Raw genomic sequence first — 19,618 nt, forward strand, 5'->3', positions numbered from 1 at the left:
TACATCCTGGACAGGTTGCTAGTACATCGCAGGGCCAACACCCAGAGATGAACAACCATTCACTCTCACATTCCCACCTATTGGCAGAGTGGTCAGTTCACCTCCTTGTGTGAGGAAACTAGAGAACCTGAGGATTCCCACATGCACATGGGGAGAACATGCAAGCTCCATGCAGAAAGGCCCTTGTTCATTGGACATTTAATGCTCATCTCATGATGAGTTTATTTCAGGGCTGGACGAAGATTGGTATAAATCATCCATACAAGTGTTCAATCCAACTAATTGGATCACAGTGTGTCAGCACATAAACAACACCGGCTCACGTGTTTGTGGGAGTTACATTTCTTACATTACTTATATACAGTGTCATATTAAATGGGCCATATGGAAAATATGGAAAACTGCACCTGCGTGTTTTAAATGGATACTGCAATCCAATTTCAAAATGATGGACTGCGTTGTACCTCTTCCCCCGTGACTTGATGCTGTGAGTTGTCAGATAGTTTTAGAAACAAGGAGATTCACTTGTACCCAGTGTTAGACTGTGTTCATGCACATACTCACACACGTGACTGTCTGTTTTATTTTTAGACAACATTTCACCTATGTGGTTCATTTTCACTTGTCAGCAACCGGCGGAGATTGAAAGTGAAGGTGTGCTCTAAGCGGCAGCAGTGTCACATGATGTGGTGACAAAAGTGGACTGCAAAAACATTATATTCTTAATATATCAACCATCAACATGTATGACAGTGGGGGTAGTATGAGCTAACAAGCTTACCTGTCTCAAAGAAAAGTAATGTTTCTGACTAACTCTGGTAAACCAAGTGTCAAAGTGCCGCCTGCTGTGTCATTGGGTGGTAAAACAGGCCTAAACACAAGTTCAAAACATAAATAGAGTTTGAGGGTTGTAAATCAAAATTATAAATCATGAATAAACTTGCTGTACCATTGTTATCAGTAAAGCCTGAATTCCATATTTTTTCAACGCTTTTTTTCTAATGCACTTTTACCCTTCTTCACAGTCTCCACTGAGGAGCAGTGGCAGTGAGTGGTCACTGTCAGAGCTGGATATGTTGCTGCTGGCCGGCACCGTCGGACACACACTCAGCTTGGGGGCCAGCAGCTTTGTGGAGGAAGAGCACCAAACCTGGTACTTTCTTCTCAGCACCCTCTGCCTCGTCGTCTTCCAGGACGTCTGCCGCAAGTACTTCAGAGAGCAGAGTGGCTCAGGGGATGATGAAGAAGAGCATATCCTTCCCTGCAAGGACCATCATCCCTATGCTCCCAATAAGGCAGATATTAATTCAGAGAAGTGGCTAGCATTAGCCACACCGCCCTTCACTCTGGCCTGCTGCCGGCTGCTGCGCTCATTCAATCAGACGGGGATACAGTGGGCTCATCTTCCTGATTTTGGACATTGGCTTAACAGGTTAGGTTTACCAAACTTCTGAAGTATAAATATTATTAAGTGCAACAAGAATTCAATATTAGACACATGTATAGTAAGAGGTGAGAGTGAAGGAACAGCGAAATTATTAAAAGACACTGTAATGCTCCATAGCATTGAGAGGAACTGTGTGAACAGTGTGATTGAGTACAGTCTCTTTAAACCAACAAGGTCAGCAGTCCTCACTAGCAAGCTACATTGGCTTGAATTGTTTTACTGGGCGCCAAAAAGAGGGTTAATGGCTACGGCTACTAAAATGATTGTATCAGAATTACCTTGGCAGTGTTGTGATTTTTAATTTGTTCTCCAGGGAAAGATGCACCAGACTTTCAATAACAAAACAGAGTTGTGTCTGTCTCGTTGGTTCTCTGAAGTCTTTGGTTTTCTAAAAAAAAAAAACAACAACTCGTTTTGGTAGAAAATATTTGACATGTATACTTAAATCCCTTTCACAACACTGATTCCATGCATTTGTCTCTTCTGTCTATTCTAAGACAAAACAACTTTGGTTTGTTTGTTTAGGCTCTACAGTGACATCTGTGGTATGTTTACTCTGACAGTATTACAGTATTGTAATACAAGATGCAGAGCTGAGGGAAATTATCTTGTTATACTTGAAAATGAAAGTGAGACAGGACATACACTCATTTTCAAAACCGAGTAGAAAAAAAAACATGTAAACATTTTACTTTATTTCACCATTTTTAGTGGTTTCATCATTTGTGCAGGAACAGGTTCATAATTAAAAGGACACAATTTTGTCCAATAAGAGTAGCCCCAGTAGAATTGAATGCAATGAAGTGACAAGATTATTTCCATTTAAGTGTAAGGAATCAATTTAACTGGTCTGTTCCTGCTTTTGGAAAAAATGAAAAACCTTTTGGGGAATACAGGATCTCATCGAGTGCAGTTCATAGTAGAAAATATACCCTCCACTTAGCATTAAAAAACACACCTTTTACTGTTACACCAGCCATTAATAATTTGTCACCAGTTTAGGTCAGGGAAATGATGTTTGCTTCTTTAACATGCATCACATTGTGGAATAGAGATGTGAATTCTGACCTTTTCCATGTCTAATCATGCCCTTCCCTCCTTCCTGAACTGCCTGTTGCTTGGATAATGAAATCTAGGCAGTGCTGCACCTCATCTTGTCTCAAAGTACCCATCTGTGACAGCTGACGGTTAAAAACACAGCCTCTATTCAACTTTGATATGTCCTTTGAGATCTAATTTCCTGTCTGCACTCAGTGCGGTGAAATTTTACACTGTATAGCCTCAAATCTGTTCAACAATTGAAGATCCATGAATCTTTAAAGTTTAATCTGCTGCTGGAGGACATGACTGACAGTGTTTATCTCATCAAAGCATTCTCTGTTACTCAGAAATTCTCTACTTCAGGTTTAAGCTTTATTTCTAGTAACATTCTTTTTGATTTATTGAATTGAAATATTGAATTTAATTAAATTTGAACGCATCCTGTTCTGGAATATTTTGGAAGCTGTTCACACAGACCAGTAAATATGAATTAATATTCAAAATGCCATTTTGTTTATTATATTATGCATGGTCTTTTCTTCACCAACGAGTATTTGTCTGTTTTTATTTTCTAGCTCTGAGCACGGGGTGGTCCTTTCCCTTCTGGCTGCCTTCTGTCTCATTCTTATTTACCTCCTGGTCCAAAGACGGTGTTCATGGGTCTCCAAGGTCGCCCTCGCCCTTGGACTTTTGGGTGTCTACAGCTACCGCGCAGCTGTCGGCAATGTCTCGTTTCCCTGGCAACATTCTGGTCGAACCATGTCCAAGTAAGTTTCCGTGAACACTGGGACTACGTTTCCATTCACAGTAACAGTTGGCAAATTGCTGTCCCCTGTCAGTGAGCTAATTTGAAGTGCCTGGTTGTGCTGTGATACGAATGAGCGCACATGCCGTGGTGCTGCTTGTGTCATCTGGGAGAAACGCTCACATCACTGTGTTTGTGATGATGAACTGATGGTTTCTTTTTGTTTTCTTACTTTACATCCATGTCACATTTTTACATCAGTAAAAAAAACAGCTTAAAGGAAGCACAGAGTGATTCACCATGCACAACATTGTATGTTGTATATAAATATATATATATTCACAGTGAAAAGTCCGCTTGGAGGAAGTTTTTGAAAGCATGTAGAACTTAGCTGTTTGTGTACAAAATGTAATATATGCTGGAAAGTGAGTGAAATATCTGTTTGATGAAGTAAAGCCATCAGCAGGTCAAAATCATATTTGTCTCTTTGGTTTATGAGAAAACTTTTACATACAATAATAAGTGGCAATATAATATGCTATAAAAAGAAACATGTTTCTTTTTTAAAACTCTGTTCCTGATAATAGTCCTCAGTTTTCAGCTTTTCTTAACCCTGCAAATACATTGAATCCCTCAATGTGACTGCTCCTTCACTCTTTTACTTTAATCAAGCTTCTTAAGTTCATCATCTCATATATTTTACCAGTGATAAAGCATAAAGTTTTGAACATAATTCTTCCGTGTCCAATGCGTTTGGGATGATTTTTTTGTGTCCTTGAAGTTGACCAGAATAATGAAAAATCCTCTTTAATGTATGCTTTAAACACAGATTAGTCCTCTCTTGAAGATTGATGTCTCTTACCACTGAATGTATCTTATCCTCCTGGACAATTTATATATGTAATAGCTGTGCTTAGCATAGTCCAAAGAGTCTCTTACCACTAAGTGTGGTGATTTTTCACTCTGCAGACTGTATTTTGGCAAAGAGTTATCTGCTACTAACCTCCATCAGAAAATAATGAGTGTGCAGGTCTGCACAAAGTTCTGTCTAGTTTTCCTGGCTCCCCTTCATCTACCACCAGTACCTGGCCTTCCCTAACCTTTCCTGTTCTCCTTGGCAGCCTCTCTTACTCCCTCGCCTAATTAAAATCTCAACCTCTCACCTTTACTCATACAAAGACACCTGAACTAAGGTCATGCAAGGACCCGGGCTCCTTGTGATGAACTCTTTGATTGACAAGGTTGATGGCAGACCCAGTCCATCAGCTTCTTCTCCAGTCCTCAAGTTCATCATTAAGGTTCTCCCCCTCAAGGATGTATTTGAGATTGAGTTGTTTCAACACTCTTGGGCCATGTGACAATAACATAAAGTCCACAGTGGATTTGATTGCTGGATAAGGAGAATCTGTGTGTGTGTGTGTGTGTACTGCATGTTAAAAAAAAGTGCTTTGATTTAAGTTTCGTGTAGCTTGCATCTGCTGAGTTGTTGGAATCAAATAATGTGGTATATTTCCCATGGGTCTTTTTTATGGTTTGGTATTTTTGAACAAACATTACAGTTGAATTTGTGATTAGGTGAGACGTAAAATCAAAGCAGTTTCTCTTTCTCTGAAGTTATTTGTGCACTTTTTCACTTTACTGCTTCTCCACGTTTTTTTTGCCTTCACACTATAATATGAATATAAAAAGGAAGGACTTTGTATAATGACCCTGCTCTTGTTGTATTACACTTTCTCTGTTTTTATCACTCCTCTCTGGCCCATAATCGCCTTCCCTTTGTGCTAACTGTCTAATTGTGCTGTTGCATCTTTTAAAAATGCATAATGGGCTTCAGGGCATCCAGAACTTCACAGTTTCAATGGTTGCATGAGTTACTTGGGCAGATGTCACTCTAGATGCGGTTTGAATCTCTCTCTGTGTTTTTCTGTTGCTCCCACACACACACACACATACCCATGGCATCAGGAATTAACCTAAAAATAGACTCGCTGTCAAGTGACATGGCACACATGTACTTTGAGAACCCGTTAGTACCTGAACATTGAACGCACTGAACAAAGCAAGACGCAATCAAAGTAAGATAAAGGATGAAGCAGTAATTTTTTTTTTTTTTTAATAAAACATAGCTCAACATCAAAGCTGCCAGCTGAAGACCAGACCCTGTGTCTGAGCCTGTGTACATCACAGCCACAGTTTGTTTCCGTCTCCCCATCACTGTCTTGTATTTATGGCACATTTTCTGCCACGCATACGTCTACAAAGAAGTATTTATGTTTATGGTTTCATTTATGTGCATTTGTGCTTCACACATGCGCAAAACATGACCCATTTTTATCCATTTTATCAGGTAGCACTTTATCTGTAAAGAGGCTGCTGCAATGTAAAAATATTCATGCATACAGATCCTGTTTAAAAATGGAAATGTATTCAGACTCGTCCCAAAACACCTGTGAACCCCTGCGTCTCTCTTACACACACACACACGCGCACATACACATGTGCGCACACACACACACACTCTGTTTCACTTTTATTATCTAAGAAGTAACCAAATACTCCATAATGCTATTTTTTGTTACCACTATATATCAGTGCACAATTAACAAATTATTAACCCAATGACTTTGGGGCATTGCTCATAAAATGTATATCTGTGCTTTATTTTCATAAATCATGCTGCTGTTTAGGTAGAAACCTGTTTTTCTTTTCAATTAAAACATAAATCCGCCATTCATTCATGTGTAATTTTACACATTTTTATTCTCAGAAGCTTGATAAATGCTGCTGTCACTGAAACTTCATACATAAGTTTATGTGACAAAGTTTAGTTTTTTAATATATTTTTCATGTACACACTCATATATATATATGTACGTAAGTGTGTGTATATATGTGTATATGTATGTATATATGTACATATATACACATATATATACACATACATACATATGTTTATTTATTTATAAAAAAAAAATCCCTGTGCCCAACTGCACATGTCGTTTTGTCTTTTGTCTCTATATCGTGCTGATAATAATTTTTAAGACACAAAGTGAAAAAATATTTTTACAAAATATTGGCCCCAAAAATCTGCACAATATTTGCAAACAGATTCACTGATTTCTAAAGATCAGCCTTTACATAGAACAGCCCTTATCAATAGACCTCTGAATGTGGATATTGCTCTAGTTTAGTGTTCTCTAGTCTTTAACCGTTCCTTTAAAATCTGCCAGTGGCGCTTCAGTGTTTGTGACATGGATGAGGAACCAGGGACAACAGAGCAGAGCAAACTCAGGCATCTGCATCAAAGTTTTTCTCCATCAGTGTGAATTACTTGTTGTGGTCGGTTTACTCGCCTGATGCAGGTGACTGATGGAGCGGACACATACCAAACGTGTTGATAGGAATGGACTGAGTCTTACCTTTTCTTATCCACTTTCTGCAACACCGGCGCTTGTTTCCAAGGTAACATTATATCCAGGCTGCATCTCTGTAACACAGCCTAACACGAGCCACCATTTTCTGTTCAGTGTTACTATAAACATTACACAATGATTTGGTAATGTCCCATTTGTCATGCAGTGTGAAGGATTCATTAAGGTTTTAACACACAAATATTTTATATTTTGAGTATCTTAATAAGCAACAATAATAAGTGTAGGTTTGAAAATTATCCTGTTTAGTTTTATACGAAGAGTTTCATACTTTAAAACTTCTACTGCCACACTGTGTGTGTGGTTTAATCAGACGAGTAAAACATATTGACTTTTGATTGCATTAAATTACAGAGCTGTGTTCATGACATGTGCACTGTTTTCTCCTCACAACCTCACAATCGAATATGTCACATTTTAAAGATGCAAGAAATACCATCATGGCCACATGATAAGTGTTTAAAATGAGACAGAGGTGTTGACACTTTGTCCTGATGGGAATGCTGAATGGGTCACTTGTGGGTGTGACTTTAGTGACATCAACAGTGATGTCCCTTGTGATATCACCTTGTTTTCCCCTTCCACCTCAAGCCAAATGACAGATAATAGAAATGTCTTTTGTAAAATCATTACAAATAATATGTCCATGTAGGACTCCACATCTTGTTTCCATGTTTTTTTTTGTTGTTTTTAAATATCAGTCAGCCTTTGATGACATTATAATATAGTTTTTCTTATCAGAATCCAAGTTCAAAAAATGTGTTTTAGTGCAAGTCCTTCCTCTCTGTAGACTCACCTGACTCAAGAAATGTTGATTAATGAGTCCATTTCGGCTACAGTATTACTGTATCTGCTTTAATGAATTTTAAATGACCTGTCTTGTTAATCTGATCATGGCACATTGAGACAGAACTGAAAACCTGACCCTTTTCCTAGAGTTTGGTTCTCAAATTTAACTGATGCCTAAAAAACTCCCAGCATCATATGATAAATGTGCTTTGCTGGAAGACGCAGCTGAATGTCATTATCACAACAACTTTGGCCCCTTCTTTTTTATTGTCCTGGGAAAAAGTCTGTGCCTGCTGTGACCTTGGTCTTTTGCTGTTGGTCTGAACAACAACTCCCCCAAAGGACAAATGTAGGACTCTTACACACTTGAAACTTAATAATATGACACAAGAGTTTATTCGATTGACTTTTAATGCTAATGATTTAACAATTCCACCTGCTGATGCCAAAGAGGAACAAAAATTCCCTGTAGACTTCCCAGACGCGGTGTATATTACCAACACATAACAACACATTTTCAAGAAATAGAACTAAACTGTCATGCATACCACTAGTGATAAACACCTAAATGGTAATTCTGATTGCTCTGTGTGTCTCTTTGTGGCCTAAAGGGACAATATTTTAATTAAAATGTTTTGTTTTTTTTGTTTTGTATAATTAAAGTAGACTGATGCCATAAGCCTGTAATGGGAATGATGTTTGGGGCTGTCCTTTTAGTCTATATTTTTTTTACGATAATCTTAGCTGTATGTAGCTGTGGAAATTACTTCTATTGTCACACTAACCAATATTTGACTAAAATTGTTTCTTTATGGTGATTATAAAGTTTCTATCTACAAACAAAAGCAGCATTATTAATACAGCTTTATCCATTTGTCTGTAAGCTTGTTCAGTACTATATGTTTGTAGTGTTGTTGCAGTTTGCTGCTGTCTGCTGCTGGAGAGTCATCATAGATGTCATCATAGATTACACAATACTATCTCAGCTCCATGACTCGTCTAGTGCTGGAAATTTTGAGGAATCTGACAGGTGCAAAGCTGTCTCATTAACACTTTCAACTGTAGAGAAAGTGTGATATACTAAAATCAGGAGAGGACAGAAATAGCTGCAGCCACTTCTGAGGGGTGTTGAATGGGAACACGACATCAAATAGCCTTGTTTGCTCAGACTAGGGGTGCCTAAACCTTTTTCCTTGGAGGGCCAAAATTGAAAATTGATAGTTGGCCATGGGCTGAAAATAAATACCTATTTTATTGTATTATGATGCAAGTAAGAACTGGGATCCCAGGTTCCACATATTCCTTTAGCTTTAACATAGTCAAATGAGTGGCCACACGGTTGTTTTTATTGTTACTATTTTAAGTTCTATTTTATAAAAAGAGTACAGCATTAATTTATATTCATTCATTAATATTCCTGTATATGTACCCCCCACATGCGGCAGGCCAAATTAAACCCTTTTAAGACCCAGGTTTGGCCCGTGGGCCCCACTGTGGGCAATCCTGGCTTAGACAAGGAGGAGAACTTGCTTTCTGCTTTGTAAATGTCAGTGCAAACAAGATGCCTTTCAGATTTTAATACTGTGCATTCTTCACTGCGGTGTAAAATGATTATTGTTTCAGGAAGGTGTGGATTAGTCATTGTTTTTAAATACACAAGTTTCAACTTGCAAATCTTTCCCACCCTTGCTTCGTCTGTTTAAAGCATAGCTGTACGATAAGAGCCTAACAAAATACATGACACTGTGCTGGTTGGTAAGTGCAAGCGAGTTTACAATAGTTTGAATTCTCTCAATTTGTGCCACCCTACAACCTAATTAAGTAAGCTATGCAGCTTGAACCCATCACTGTCTGCTCATAGAATCAAATCCATTCTACAGTTCTCCTTTGCATAAAATAATGATGAATACAATCTCTGCCATGTTAAAGGGGGAGTTGTGAATTATAAAGAATAGTGCTGTATGGAGCATATTACTCTGTGCCTTTCCTCTGTTGGAACAGGTTTCCATAAAACACACTGATTAATAATACATGTCCAATACTTGCTCAACTCCTTCAGGGTCAGCTATTATCCTGTCGTACTCGTGCAGCTTTGACTGCATCCTGCTGCAAAAGAAAACAGCCTTTTTATGTGATGATGTGCACTTGACAGAAGAAAATGTCTCACTGTCTCACAGTTTTTATAAATGCATCGCAAATAGCGTAACAGGCACAGTTTTAAAATAAAATCAGAGGCGACTTGACATGAATACAGAGAACACAATTTCTGCGGACAATCCAAGAGAACATTTTCTTTCTTTTTTTAATTTGGGGAATATAATATATACAAGAGCTCAAGGAGGTCATAGAAAACATGAAAGAAGATATTTGATTAATCAGTACAATTGACTACAGAGCTTTTATTTATTGAGTTCTTCAAACAATGGTTGATACTTTTAAAGTGAAAAATGTATTGCTAACTGTTAAAAATATTGGACAATTAATGTAGTATTAAGGGAAAACAAGAGCTGTTTAAAATTGTGGTGGAAGACCTTGTATTAATTATCTTGAACACAAAGATGTTGTACAGTAGTTTTATTTCTGTTTTAATGTGAAATGTTATATATTGGTAACTGCAAATAATGAATTTGATTTGAATGTACTCCTTGTGCCGGTCCCAAGACCGGATAAATGGGTGGGTTGTGCCAGAAAGGGCATCTGGCATAAGAAATCTCTGCCAAATCAAATTAGAGGATCAATAAACAAAGCAGGTGATCCGCTTTGGCGACCCCTTGAGTGGAGCGAAGCTTAAAGAACAACAAATTATGTGTCTTTCTTGAAAAATATTAACAGCACATAACTAGTTTAAAAAAAAAAAGGGGGCCTTATGTCCATGTAAATTCAGTGTGATTCTAAACTTCATTAGCTCTTTATTTTCACTTCCATCTGTTATGAAGTAGAATAAATCAGTTTATCATTGCCTCAGCTCTTACCACTTTGTTTTCTGGTCTTGTTTTATAATGGATAATTTAATCTCTCTCCTGTTTTTCATTTTTTTTTCTTTGTCTCTCTGGGGGACACCACAGCGGATTAGCTGCTTTGTCAGTAATCGGCATGTTTGATTTAGCAGAAATTCTTTTAATGCGGGATATTAAGAAATGTACATTAATTAAAGAACAGATTTGAGGTTATGTAAATATGAACAAGAGCATTATGCTGAATACCTGAAATGGAAATTAGACTAAATGTAATTGCCTTTATAGTCAAAAGCTTTTACCTTTAAAGCTTCAAATTGGGACTTTTTGAGCATATAAATTATTGATAGTTAAACAAGAGTTTTGTGGACTAAGCCTTTTAGAGGGAGAGGAGCCTCATGGAAACTTTAAAAAAAAAAAAAAAAAAAAAACTTGTAGTCGCTTCAGGCTTTAGACCCAGATTCCATATTATACAGCACAGGGGCATAGTATAGAGGACAAGTGTGTCATGCTGTTGGATTGTATTATGAATGGGTACATGAACAGATTATTATTTGGACAAATTAAAAGAATAAGCACTGTTAAAGGCAAGCATCATATTACATATTAAATATTTGCAGCATCAAAACAAAATTACAAATCTAAACTAAAACATAAAAAAAAAATGAATAATCCCATTGTTCTGTTTTTGTCAGTAATAGGAAAGATCTGTGAACTTACTGAGCCCTAATCCTTTAATTAATTATGTCTTTAAAATTCAATGTTAAACAGTCATTTTGAAGCTTTCCACTTTGGTCACCATAGTCATAAAACTATTCAAATTAATCATGAAACAAATACATCAAAAGATTCAGTGAGTGAGATGATATTCCATCATGTATCCAGTTAGTTGCGTCTTGTTTTGGCATTGCTACAATGACCATTTATAATTAATAAAATAACAATAATAATAAAAATAATTTTCCCAATTAATTCATTGACATACATCCAGAAAATACAGGAAACATGTATGCCGTTTTAAAACAAGTGATATTTGGCGTCAATACGTTACAGATGCTTGTTCTAAACTTTTATATGAGTGTGTGTGTACGCTTAATATTTACAGATCTCGCACCTTAGCCTATGGTGTTTTTTGGTGTCTTCACCATCCTGGCAAGCTTCATGCTTATAATTTAAATGTCCTTTAATATTTCTGCCCAAAACACTACTGAGTGGCAATATACACATTTACAGCACCCACTTGTAAAAATGGGATCCCAGGTCATACCCAGAATGCATTTTTTCCCACAGTAGATGCAACTGTTCATTTCTATAAATGTTTTTCTGAAATCGATGGGAGTCTATTACATCAGGAATAGGAGCCTTGAGACTATGACTATATTGTAAAAGTGGGTTTACAGTCTTTTACAGCAAAAGACAAAAATGACACCAGGGAAAGTTTTTAAAGGTCTCTGACTTTTAAAATGTCACCTGTAGTCTGTAGTTTTTCATTACCACTGTTTTTATCCTTATTATTATTGTACTTAAGAATTTAGAGCCTTTGGCACTCGATTCAGGAAAGAGGATTTAGATGAAATGTCATACAACCTCGCGGGGTACTAAAATATGTTAATGCAGTGTTTCTCGAAATGACTGCTTTAGAATCACCACAATGTGCAGAGTGTAAGAAATAGAGTTTCCCTTAGGCGTGTTATTCTGTCTTCTAGTCTCACACCCTTAATTATTTATATTACATTGACACACTGAATACTGAATGTAAGAAAGGTTATCACTCACAGAAATATATAGAATTCTGTTCAACAGAAGGCGTGAAGGTACAGTATGTGAGGCTTGTTGGTAAGTAAAAGGCTTTTGTTGCAAATTATTCTATAATGACTATTACCAAAACAGTGTAGCTTCTCCCCCCACACACAGGGCTTACGTTCTGATAGACATTAGCTTTTTCTTTCTACTGCACTTTCAGTAACCTTTATGTTGTGTGACTGTTTGTTTACGTAGCATTACTTGTCCAGACTCCATCCAGGAAACTCGATTTGCTTTGTGTTCTGTTGGCGAATAATGCATTTTCATTATCAGACGATCAGATGTTTGCGAGAAGCCAAAACTGTGATTGCGATGAAAGTATAGTTTATAAATAAGTCCGACTGAAAGTCCAGTTCATTTTTAGCAGTAGAATCCACTTTTAAAACTTTTCATGGACATGGTCTCGAGTGGTCTCGCTTTACTCACACTGTGTGCTTCTTCTGCTTCGCCTGCCCAATTGTGTGCTGCGTGGGAATGTCCTCTGATAGGTTTCATCAACATTTTTAGAACATATTTGACAATGTTGTGAATGTAGCAGACATTTGTTTAGATGGTTAGAAACTTTATACTCCTTTATCTTCCCTCATCGAACTCCTACTGTTTCTGCTGCTGCCACAAAGATTATATGAAAGCTTGTTTTGGTCTTTGATTTAATTTTTGCTCTTGTCATTTGATTAATAGCTTTTGTTGCCAATTTTATTTGATAAGATGTATCATTTTGCTGTTCTATCATTCCTATTCAGCCTACATTCAATCATTTTACAAGTGTCCCACAATCTAGCTGTGGATATTTCATTTCTTAAAGTAACAAGTGTAGAAAGATGCCAGAATCTGATCCCAGACACACATACCACAATTACTTGAATAGTGAACCAGGGGTTTTATGGGAGGGAACAAAATCAATACTGGTTTACTCCAAATATAGAAATAACAGTGTGAAACCTTTCTCTTTTAGGGGAACAGTGGAGGCACGCTTTGTCTATGTCTTCGTTTTGGGCATCCTCTTCACGGGCACCAAAGACCTGCTGCGATCCCAGATTATCACGGCAGATGCCAAACTGAAGAGTAGAGGATTGTGGGAGATTTACAGCGGCTTGGTCTTGCTGGTTTCCCTGTTGTTTCGTGCCCACAACCTGCCCGTGCTGTGCGGCTGCCTGCTGATCCAGACGCTCATGGCTCAGTTTATCTGGAAGAAGCTCCACTATGATGCAGCTCAGACCACCATCATGCACTACTGGTTTGGTCAGGCCTTCTTTTACCTTCAGGTAAAGCACAGTGATGATGTCAGTAGTTGTGTACAGGTAAATTATCACTGTCTGTTCTGTAAAATGTTTTGCAGGGGAGGGGGTTTTAGAGTAATTTAACAAAAGTCTGAAAAGCAGAGCTTTTCTTTATCCTTTGGTTAAAAGTTTAAAATCAGTTTCACCTCCTGATCACACACAGCACAGACGCACTGTGATTGGAAGTGCAGTCTTTGTACACTATGGAGTTGTTCACTGTAAAATATGCCTGGAAGAAGCCAGAGTTGTTTTTAACCAAGGCTCATGGTTATGATCCTGTCACATCTGCTGTTACAAAGCAACCAAACCTGGGAGGCGTTGAGATGACTGTGAAGTTCATGCAGGCTCACTGAATTAATGAACACCTTCATGTTAACTAAGAAAAAAATCAAAACAAAGACTGTTATCAGCACCACATTTCCTTAAGCAGCTTTGCTGCTTGATGTGTCGGTCAAAAGTAATTGAAAAAATATTGCCATGCCTATGTGCATAGAAAACGTTGAGATATTTATATTATTTTAGTGCAACTTGTTCTCATTTGTTCACGTTTCTCCACACAAAAACAGCTGAAAATCAGTTAATTGGTTTAATATAGAATCTGTATCTGAATTGTGATTACAATCAAAGTTTCATATTGTATCATATCCATTATAGATTAATAATAATGACAGCAAATCAACTGGGGTCATGTGACTGGAAAGCTTACAAAATTCACCAGCTAGTCGTCACTCTGACACCAAACTTTAAGCAGCTAAATATTCAGCATGGCGCAGATTGCTGTCTGGTGTGTCCAGCACTGAGGTTTGCTTTAAAATGGCATTTCACCCCATGATTTAGACTTCAGAAAAATAGTAAAAGAGTCACAGCGTGATTCCTATATGGTCTTATTTATGTCTCTTTTTCTTGGTTGATTCAATCTGGTGTATGTGCTCTTCCAAAACCACCAAACTTTCAGCTGATAAAAGTGTGGCATCCATTTGAGCTGCTGTAGAAAAATGGCAGCCTAAAGTGCATATTCTAAAGCTACATGAGAATATGAAAACCAAACTTTTTATTTTATTTTAAATCAATTCTACACTTATACAAACATACTTATACATAATGTATTTCATATCCGCCAGTAAACCCTCCTAAACTTTACACACTGGGCTTTTAAATGTCGTTTTTAAAATTAAGCTTGACAGTAATCTGGATGAGTAAAACTGTCCTAGCTGTAAAGCCATCATATAAATCTTCGTATTAAAAATTGATTATCAGCATTTGCCAATTTTCAAATTACAATTGTTTCAAAAACTACAGTCCCCAGCCAGAGGCACAGAGGCAGAGCCAAACTCTCCACTGCTCACATCTACAGAACGACCTAGGAGAACGTTTTCCAGGCTGATTGTAAGAGACATCTAATTTAACGCTAGAACACAGAGTGTGGCCACATTTAGGAAAGCCATCGTCACTGATAATACTGTAATCACGGACATAGAAAGTGTTTGTTTAAATGACAGTGGCATGAAGGTCATGAAGAGCTGTGAACGTTCCTCACAGGCAGGTTTTACCTTCACCCAAGGTAGATATTTGCTGATCAACTGTGTACAGTTGTCAACACTGAGCTTTCACATCACTAACAGTTTAATAACCCTCATCACCTTTGTGTCGTTAATACTGTGATGGGCTCTGGAAATGGGAATAGACTGCCACCAGACAATTTTGAGTCTAACCGCCTGGCCATGTAATTACAGTCCTTAGAGTAATAAAGTTCTCAACAAAGCTGTAACCATAATGGATCTGCAAAGCTGTGACATCATCTCTTTAAATGTGCTGCTGTAAAACAAAAACTGATGTTGCATAGAACAGTCAACAGAATTAAGAATGAAGTTCTAATCAGCGAGAACAATTGGACCAGATTTGGGAACAAACACTCAAAAATCACTCTTTGTGCTGATGTTACAAAGAGTTAAAGGTGATATACAGTGTGTAAAATATGTACAAAAACACCTTTTAGTATTTAACAGTTTAGTAACAGTGAAGTGAAGTAGTTTTCACTGAAGCCAGTATTTCAATTTGACACATTTCTTCAATCTCAGGTGACATATGGTGGTGATTTTATGACTTAATATATTACATTTCTTAGATACAGAGGATTTTGGCTTCCTGCATTTGGCATAGGGTGATGGACAGATCAGACTGTGCTCCAATGGCTTTTCTCCGGATTTATTTCTGCCCAAAAACCAGATGGTCTTTAAAGCAGCAAGAAGCTGTTTATTTCTTTCAAAAATTAGACAGGTTGTGCAACTGTTCCACCTGAAAGAAATGTAATTCCAACTCCACCGTGTGCAGAAAATATGAATCCTCTCAAGGATAGAGGTGTTCAAGCACAGAACTAAAAGGTGGGCTGTCATTTGATAAATCTGACAAATTAAGTCATCATCCATGTTCTAGCACATGTTTTTTTTTTTTTTTTTTTATCACAAACCTTCCCAGTATTCTCCTCACACAAATTACAGACATTAGCACTCAGACTTACACCAAAACAGATGTGTGTCTGGAGCTATCAGTTCTCCATACTTTCTCTGAGGAGAACATGCACTTTAGCAAAGAGCTGTAATTGACCAACCCCCCTCTCTGACAGTTGTTATAATGACGATCAATTTTGTCCAAAATTTGTGCATAAAATCTATCTTGCTCTCCTGGTTTTTCATGAGTGCTATCATGTATTTCTCAGCGGTGACTTCAGAAGGCAGCTGATCTTCACTGTGTTAACACGAGCGTCCTCTGTGATCAGAGTTGGGTGTGCATAGAAGAGACATAAACCGTTACTTGTTCTGGATAATTTTTGCATTCCAATTTTACACGAAAGCCACCCTTGAGCTTTGCTGATTCCCCAAGGTTCATTCTTTTCCTCCTTTGTGCATGCATGCACAGGGTTTAAATGCAACAGCCAAGCAATTAGAATGAATTAAAAATGTGATTATTATTATGAATTATTCACAAAGAAATTGAATGTGTCAAGTAAACCACTTGTAAAATGAAATACTAATGAACTCATTGGAGATTAGCAGGAAAAGATCATAATATGCCACCAAGAATCAGTTTAAACTCCAGAGCAGCACATATTACTCTGTCTGAATTAGACAAGTAATGTAATGAGTAATTAGACTGCCTCATATATGTAAAGCTGCAGTGCATCACTTTTTGTTGTTGTGATCATTCTGCCTTTGATTGGTCTTTGCAAACAGAAATGATGTAACATTATTTGTATGCTGCCTTCATATCTGATTACCAGTCTCTGTCAAGCAATACTATCAGACCTGACTGATGAAGCATTTGTGGGTATACAGTGTTGGGGAGTTTTTGCTAACGAGAACAGTGGAGAAGGCCCTGGAGTCTGTGATGTGTTAAGTTTAAGGAATTTATTTGAGTATAATTCGTGAAGGCAACATCAAGACAGGCATGCATACGGCCTGATGCTGCCTCCAATATTGAAGAACAGTTCCCAAGATGACACACACACAATCTTCTGTCTAATGACCTTAACGTTATTTCATCAATAAGGCAGTGCATGAATGTTGCTTGGCAACATGAAATCAAAACTCTGCTACTCTGTGAATTGCAGAGAGGCATGTGGAGCTGGTAGGTTTAATCCACATTGTGTGAGCTCATTATTGTAGGAATATATATTCATATAAGTTTAGCTTTAAATATTGTTCCCTTTAAAGAAGCAATAATGACACATGCAGTGTGCAACTGTGTAGAAAAATATTTGTGATATTAGCACATTTTGTCAAAGTGAATTTAATGTGTGTTGCATTATGATAAGTTTTTCTTATATGAACATCTCCACCTACACATAACATTCTATATTGTGGATCTAAATCATGGTAGCACTGCGGTGATGAAACTCTAAAGTTTCTGAGATTTCTGAACAAGAAAGTGTAAAATCTTCAGGCATATTTGTCCAGAATCACTGGAAATGTGTTGTTAAATAAACTAGAAATGTGAAACAAAAACCATATGGCACATTAAAAAAAATGCCCACAACCCAAAACCTTGGTGTCATGCTGAGTTCAACTCCAGACAGAAAGCTGTGTGTGCTTCTCTGGTCAGGGACTGGAAAACACAAACAACTGTGTCGCTGGGATTGAGTTGCCAGAAGCTCAAAGTAATGATGATAAAGCAAAGTAGCAGCCTTTAGAGCTTTGAAATGCCTACAAAGCTTTGCCCACGGATCTTTGTGTATTCTTTTGTCGGCATACAGGGTAAGTTACCCCTGCGCCCTTGGCCATGCTAAAATAAGATTTCTTTGTGCTTCTGCAGGGCAACTCCAACAACATTGCCACCATTGATATTTCAGTGGGCTTCATTGGTCTGGAAAGTTATATAGAAGCACCTGCCGTCTTCTTAACGGCCCTCAACACTTACGCAGGGCCCCTGCTCTGGGCGTGTCACCTGGTCTGCTACCTTAGCTCAGAGAGAGACAGGTAAGTCTGTTTAAAAGTCACCCTGTATATTTACAATATTGTAATATTTAATGGTGTGATACTGTATCAATTTGTTGATGCCCTGATGATGTTTTTGTTTATAATCCTCCAACCACGAGTTAACAGCAGGCTTTCAACCATTTGACTCTATTCTCCTAACCCTCTCCTTTCACTTCTCTCACTAGAAAAGAAAATGCTATTGTTTATGTGTGTATCATTGTCATTTCTACTATAAAAGTTATGGTATTTAATTGACAGATGAGCAGAGAAATTACAATAGTAATTGTTCAAACGGCTTTGAACATTCTAAGTAGGGGTCGGACTACACGGACACTTCAGTTTTATGAAGACATTGCAACAATACGTGGATGGATGGATGGGTGGGTGAATGGGTATGGGTATAATAAATACCTCTAAGTACCAATCCAATTTATGTGATTTACAAAAAGCACATTTGCAAGATAGCTGGGGAAATTGATTTAAAGGTTCTACTCTATTCTTATTCAGTTGTAAACCATCTGTGGCAGCAGATCCACTCCGCATCATCACGGACAGACTTCAGAGTGTTGGTTTCATCTGTTTTGACTATACTCTCTGGTGAAACACCACAGTGTTATTATGATGCTGTGATTAAAACTGATATTAGTATAATATTTTTGCAAAAATCTGTGCTCCTGCTTATATAAATGACATTGTAATACTATCATGACTCATTCAGAATTTTACTGACTGACTCACCTCCCTCTTTTCTTTTCTCTCCCTCAGTTTGACCCCCACCTCAACTCAATTCTGTCCCCCATTTTTCCCTTTCACCCCAACCAGCCAAAGCACATGCTGCACTTTTTTGAGTCTGGTTCTGTCAGAGATTTCTTCCTGTTAAAGGGGAGGGTTTTTTTTCTCTCCACTGACACATAGAGCATGCTCATTGTCTTTAGCTGTTGGGTTTTCTCTTCTTTCTCCATAATATTGTAAGGTGTCTGCCTCACTATGTAAAATGTCTTGAGATAATAATAAACAACACAAAGAGACGAACAACCATTCACTCACTTTCACACCTACGGGCAATTCATAGGGTTCAATTAACCTTTGCATGTTTTTGGACTGTGGGAAGATACTGGAGCACCCGGAGAAAACCCACACACACGGGGAGAACATGCAAACTCCATGCAAAAAGGCCCTTGTTGTAATTTGGCTCTAAACAAATAAGATTTGATTTGATTTGATTTTCAGGTGCACAAAAATTCACTTAATTTGTCATTAGGGAGATGCGCTTGCAAGGTATCAAAGATGCATGTAAACAGCTTAACCTGCGTAAGACTTTGACTGGATAAAGGCCTGTAGCGGGGCTGGGTGAACGAAGCCATTCATTACAGCTTCCCCTCAGCATGACACCTTCACAGCACTGAGTGATGAGGTCAGTGGCTGGGCAGCAGCTGTCCTGCTGACAGAACCTTAACTAAAATGTTCTTTTAATGGAGACAAAGGGTAATGTTTGTATGAAAGGGGTTTGTTTTACCTGCCTGTTATATCAATGAAAATAACACACATTCAAGGATTTATCTAAGACTGCAGCAGAGTGATATACAGGACAGTCACTACTCTGCTGCCAAAAAAAACATTTTGTAAATAAAAATGTGTTAGTTCCTCATAGAAATT

General features: G+C 37.7%; 1 protein-coding gene across 2 annotated transcripts in view; it reads left to right on the forward strand.

Annotated features, from left to right (window-relative positions):
- Positions 1-19,618, forward strand: part of pigg (phosphatidylinositol glycan anchor biosynthesis class G) — a 58,610-nt gene that overhangs the window by 28,272 nt on the left and 10,720 nt on the right. For both annotated transcript variants that reach the window (XM_044040514.1, XM_044040516.1), the window contains exons 9-12: positions 1,026-1,432; positions 3,064-3,255; positions 13,166-13,475; positions 17,799-17,962. In XM_044040514.1, coding sequence (XP_043896449.1) covers positions 1,026-1,432; positions 3,064-3,255; positions 13,166-13,475; positions 17,799-17,962 — 1,073 coding nt within the window. The remainder of the gene's footprint in view (positions 1-1,025; positions 1,433-3,063; positions 3,256-13,165; positions 13,476-17,798; positions 17,963-19,618) is intronic.

This window comes from Solea senegalensis, linkage group LG12 (genome assembly GCF_019176455.1).
Source record: "Solea senegalensis isolate Sse05_10M linkage group LG12, IFAPA_SoseM_1, whole genome shotgun sequence".
In the NCBI taxonomy this organism is placed as follows: Eukaryota; Metazoa; Chordata; class Actinopteri; order Pleuronectiformes; family Soleidae; genus Solea; species Solea senegalensis.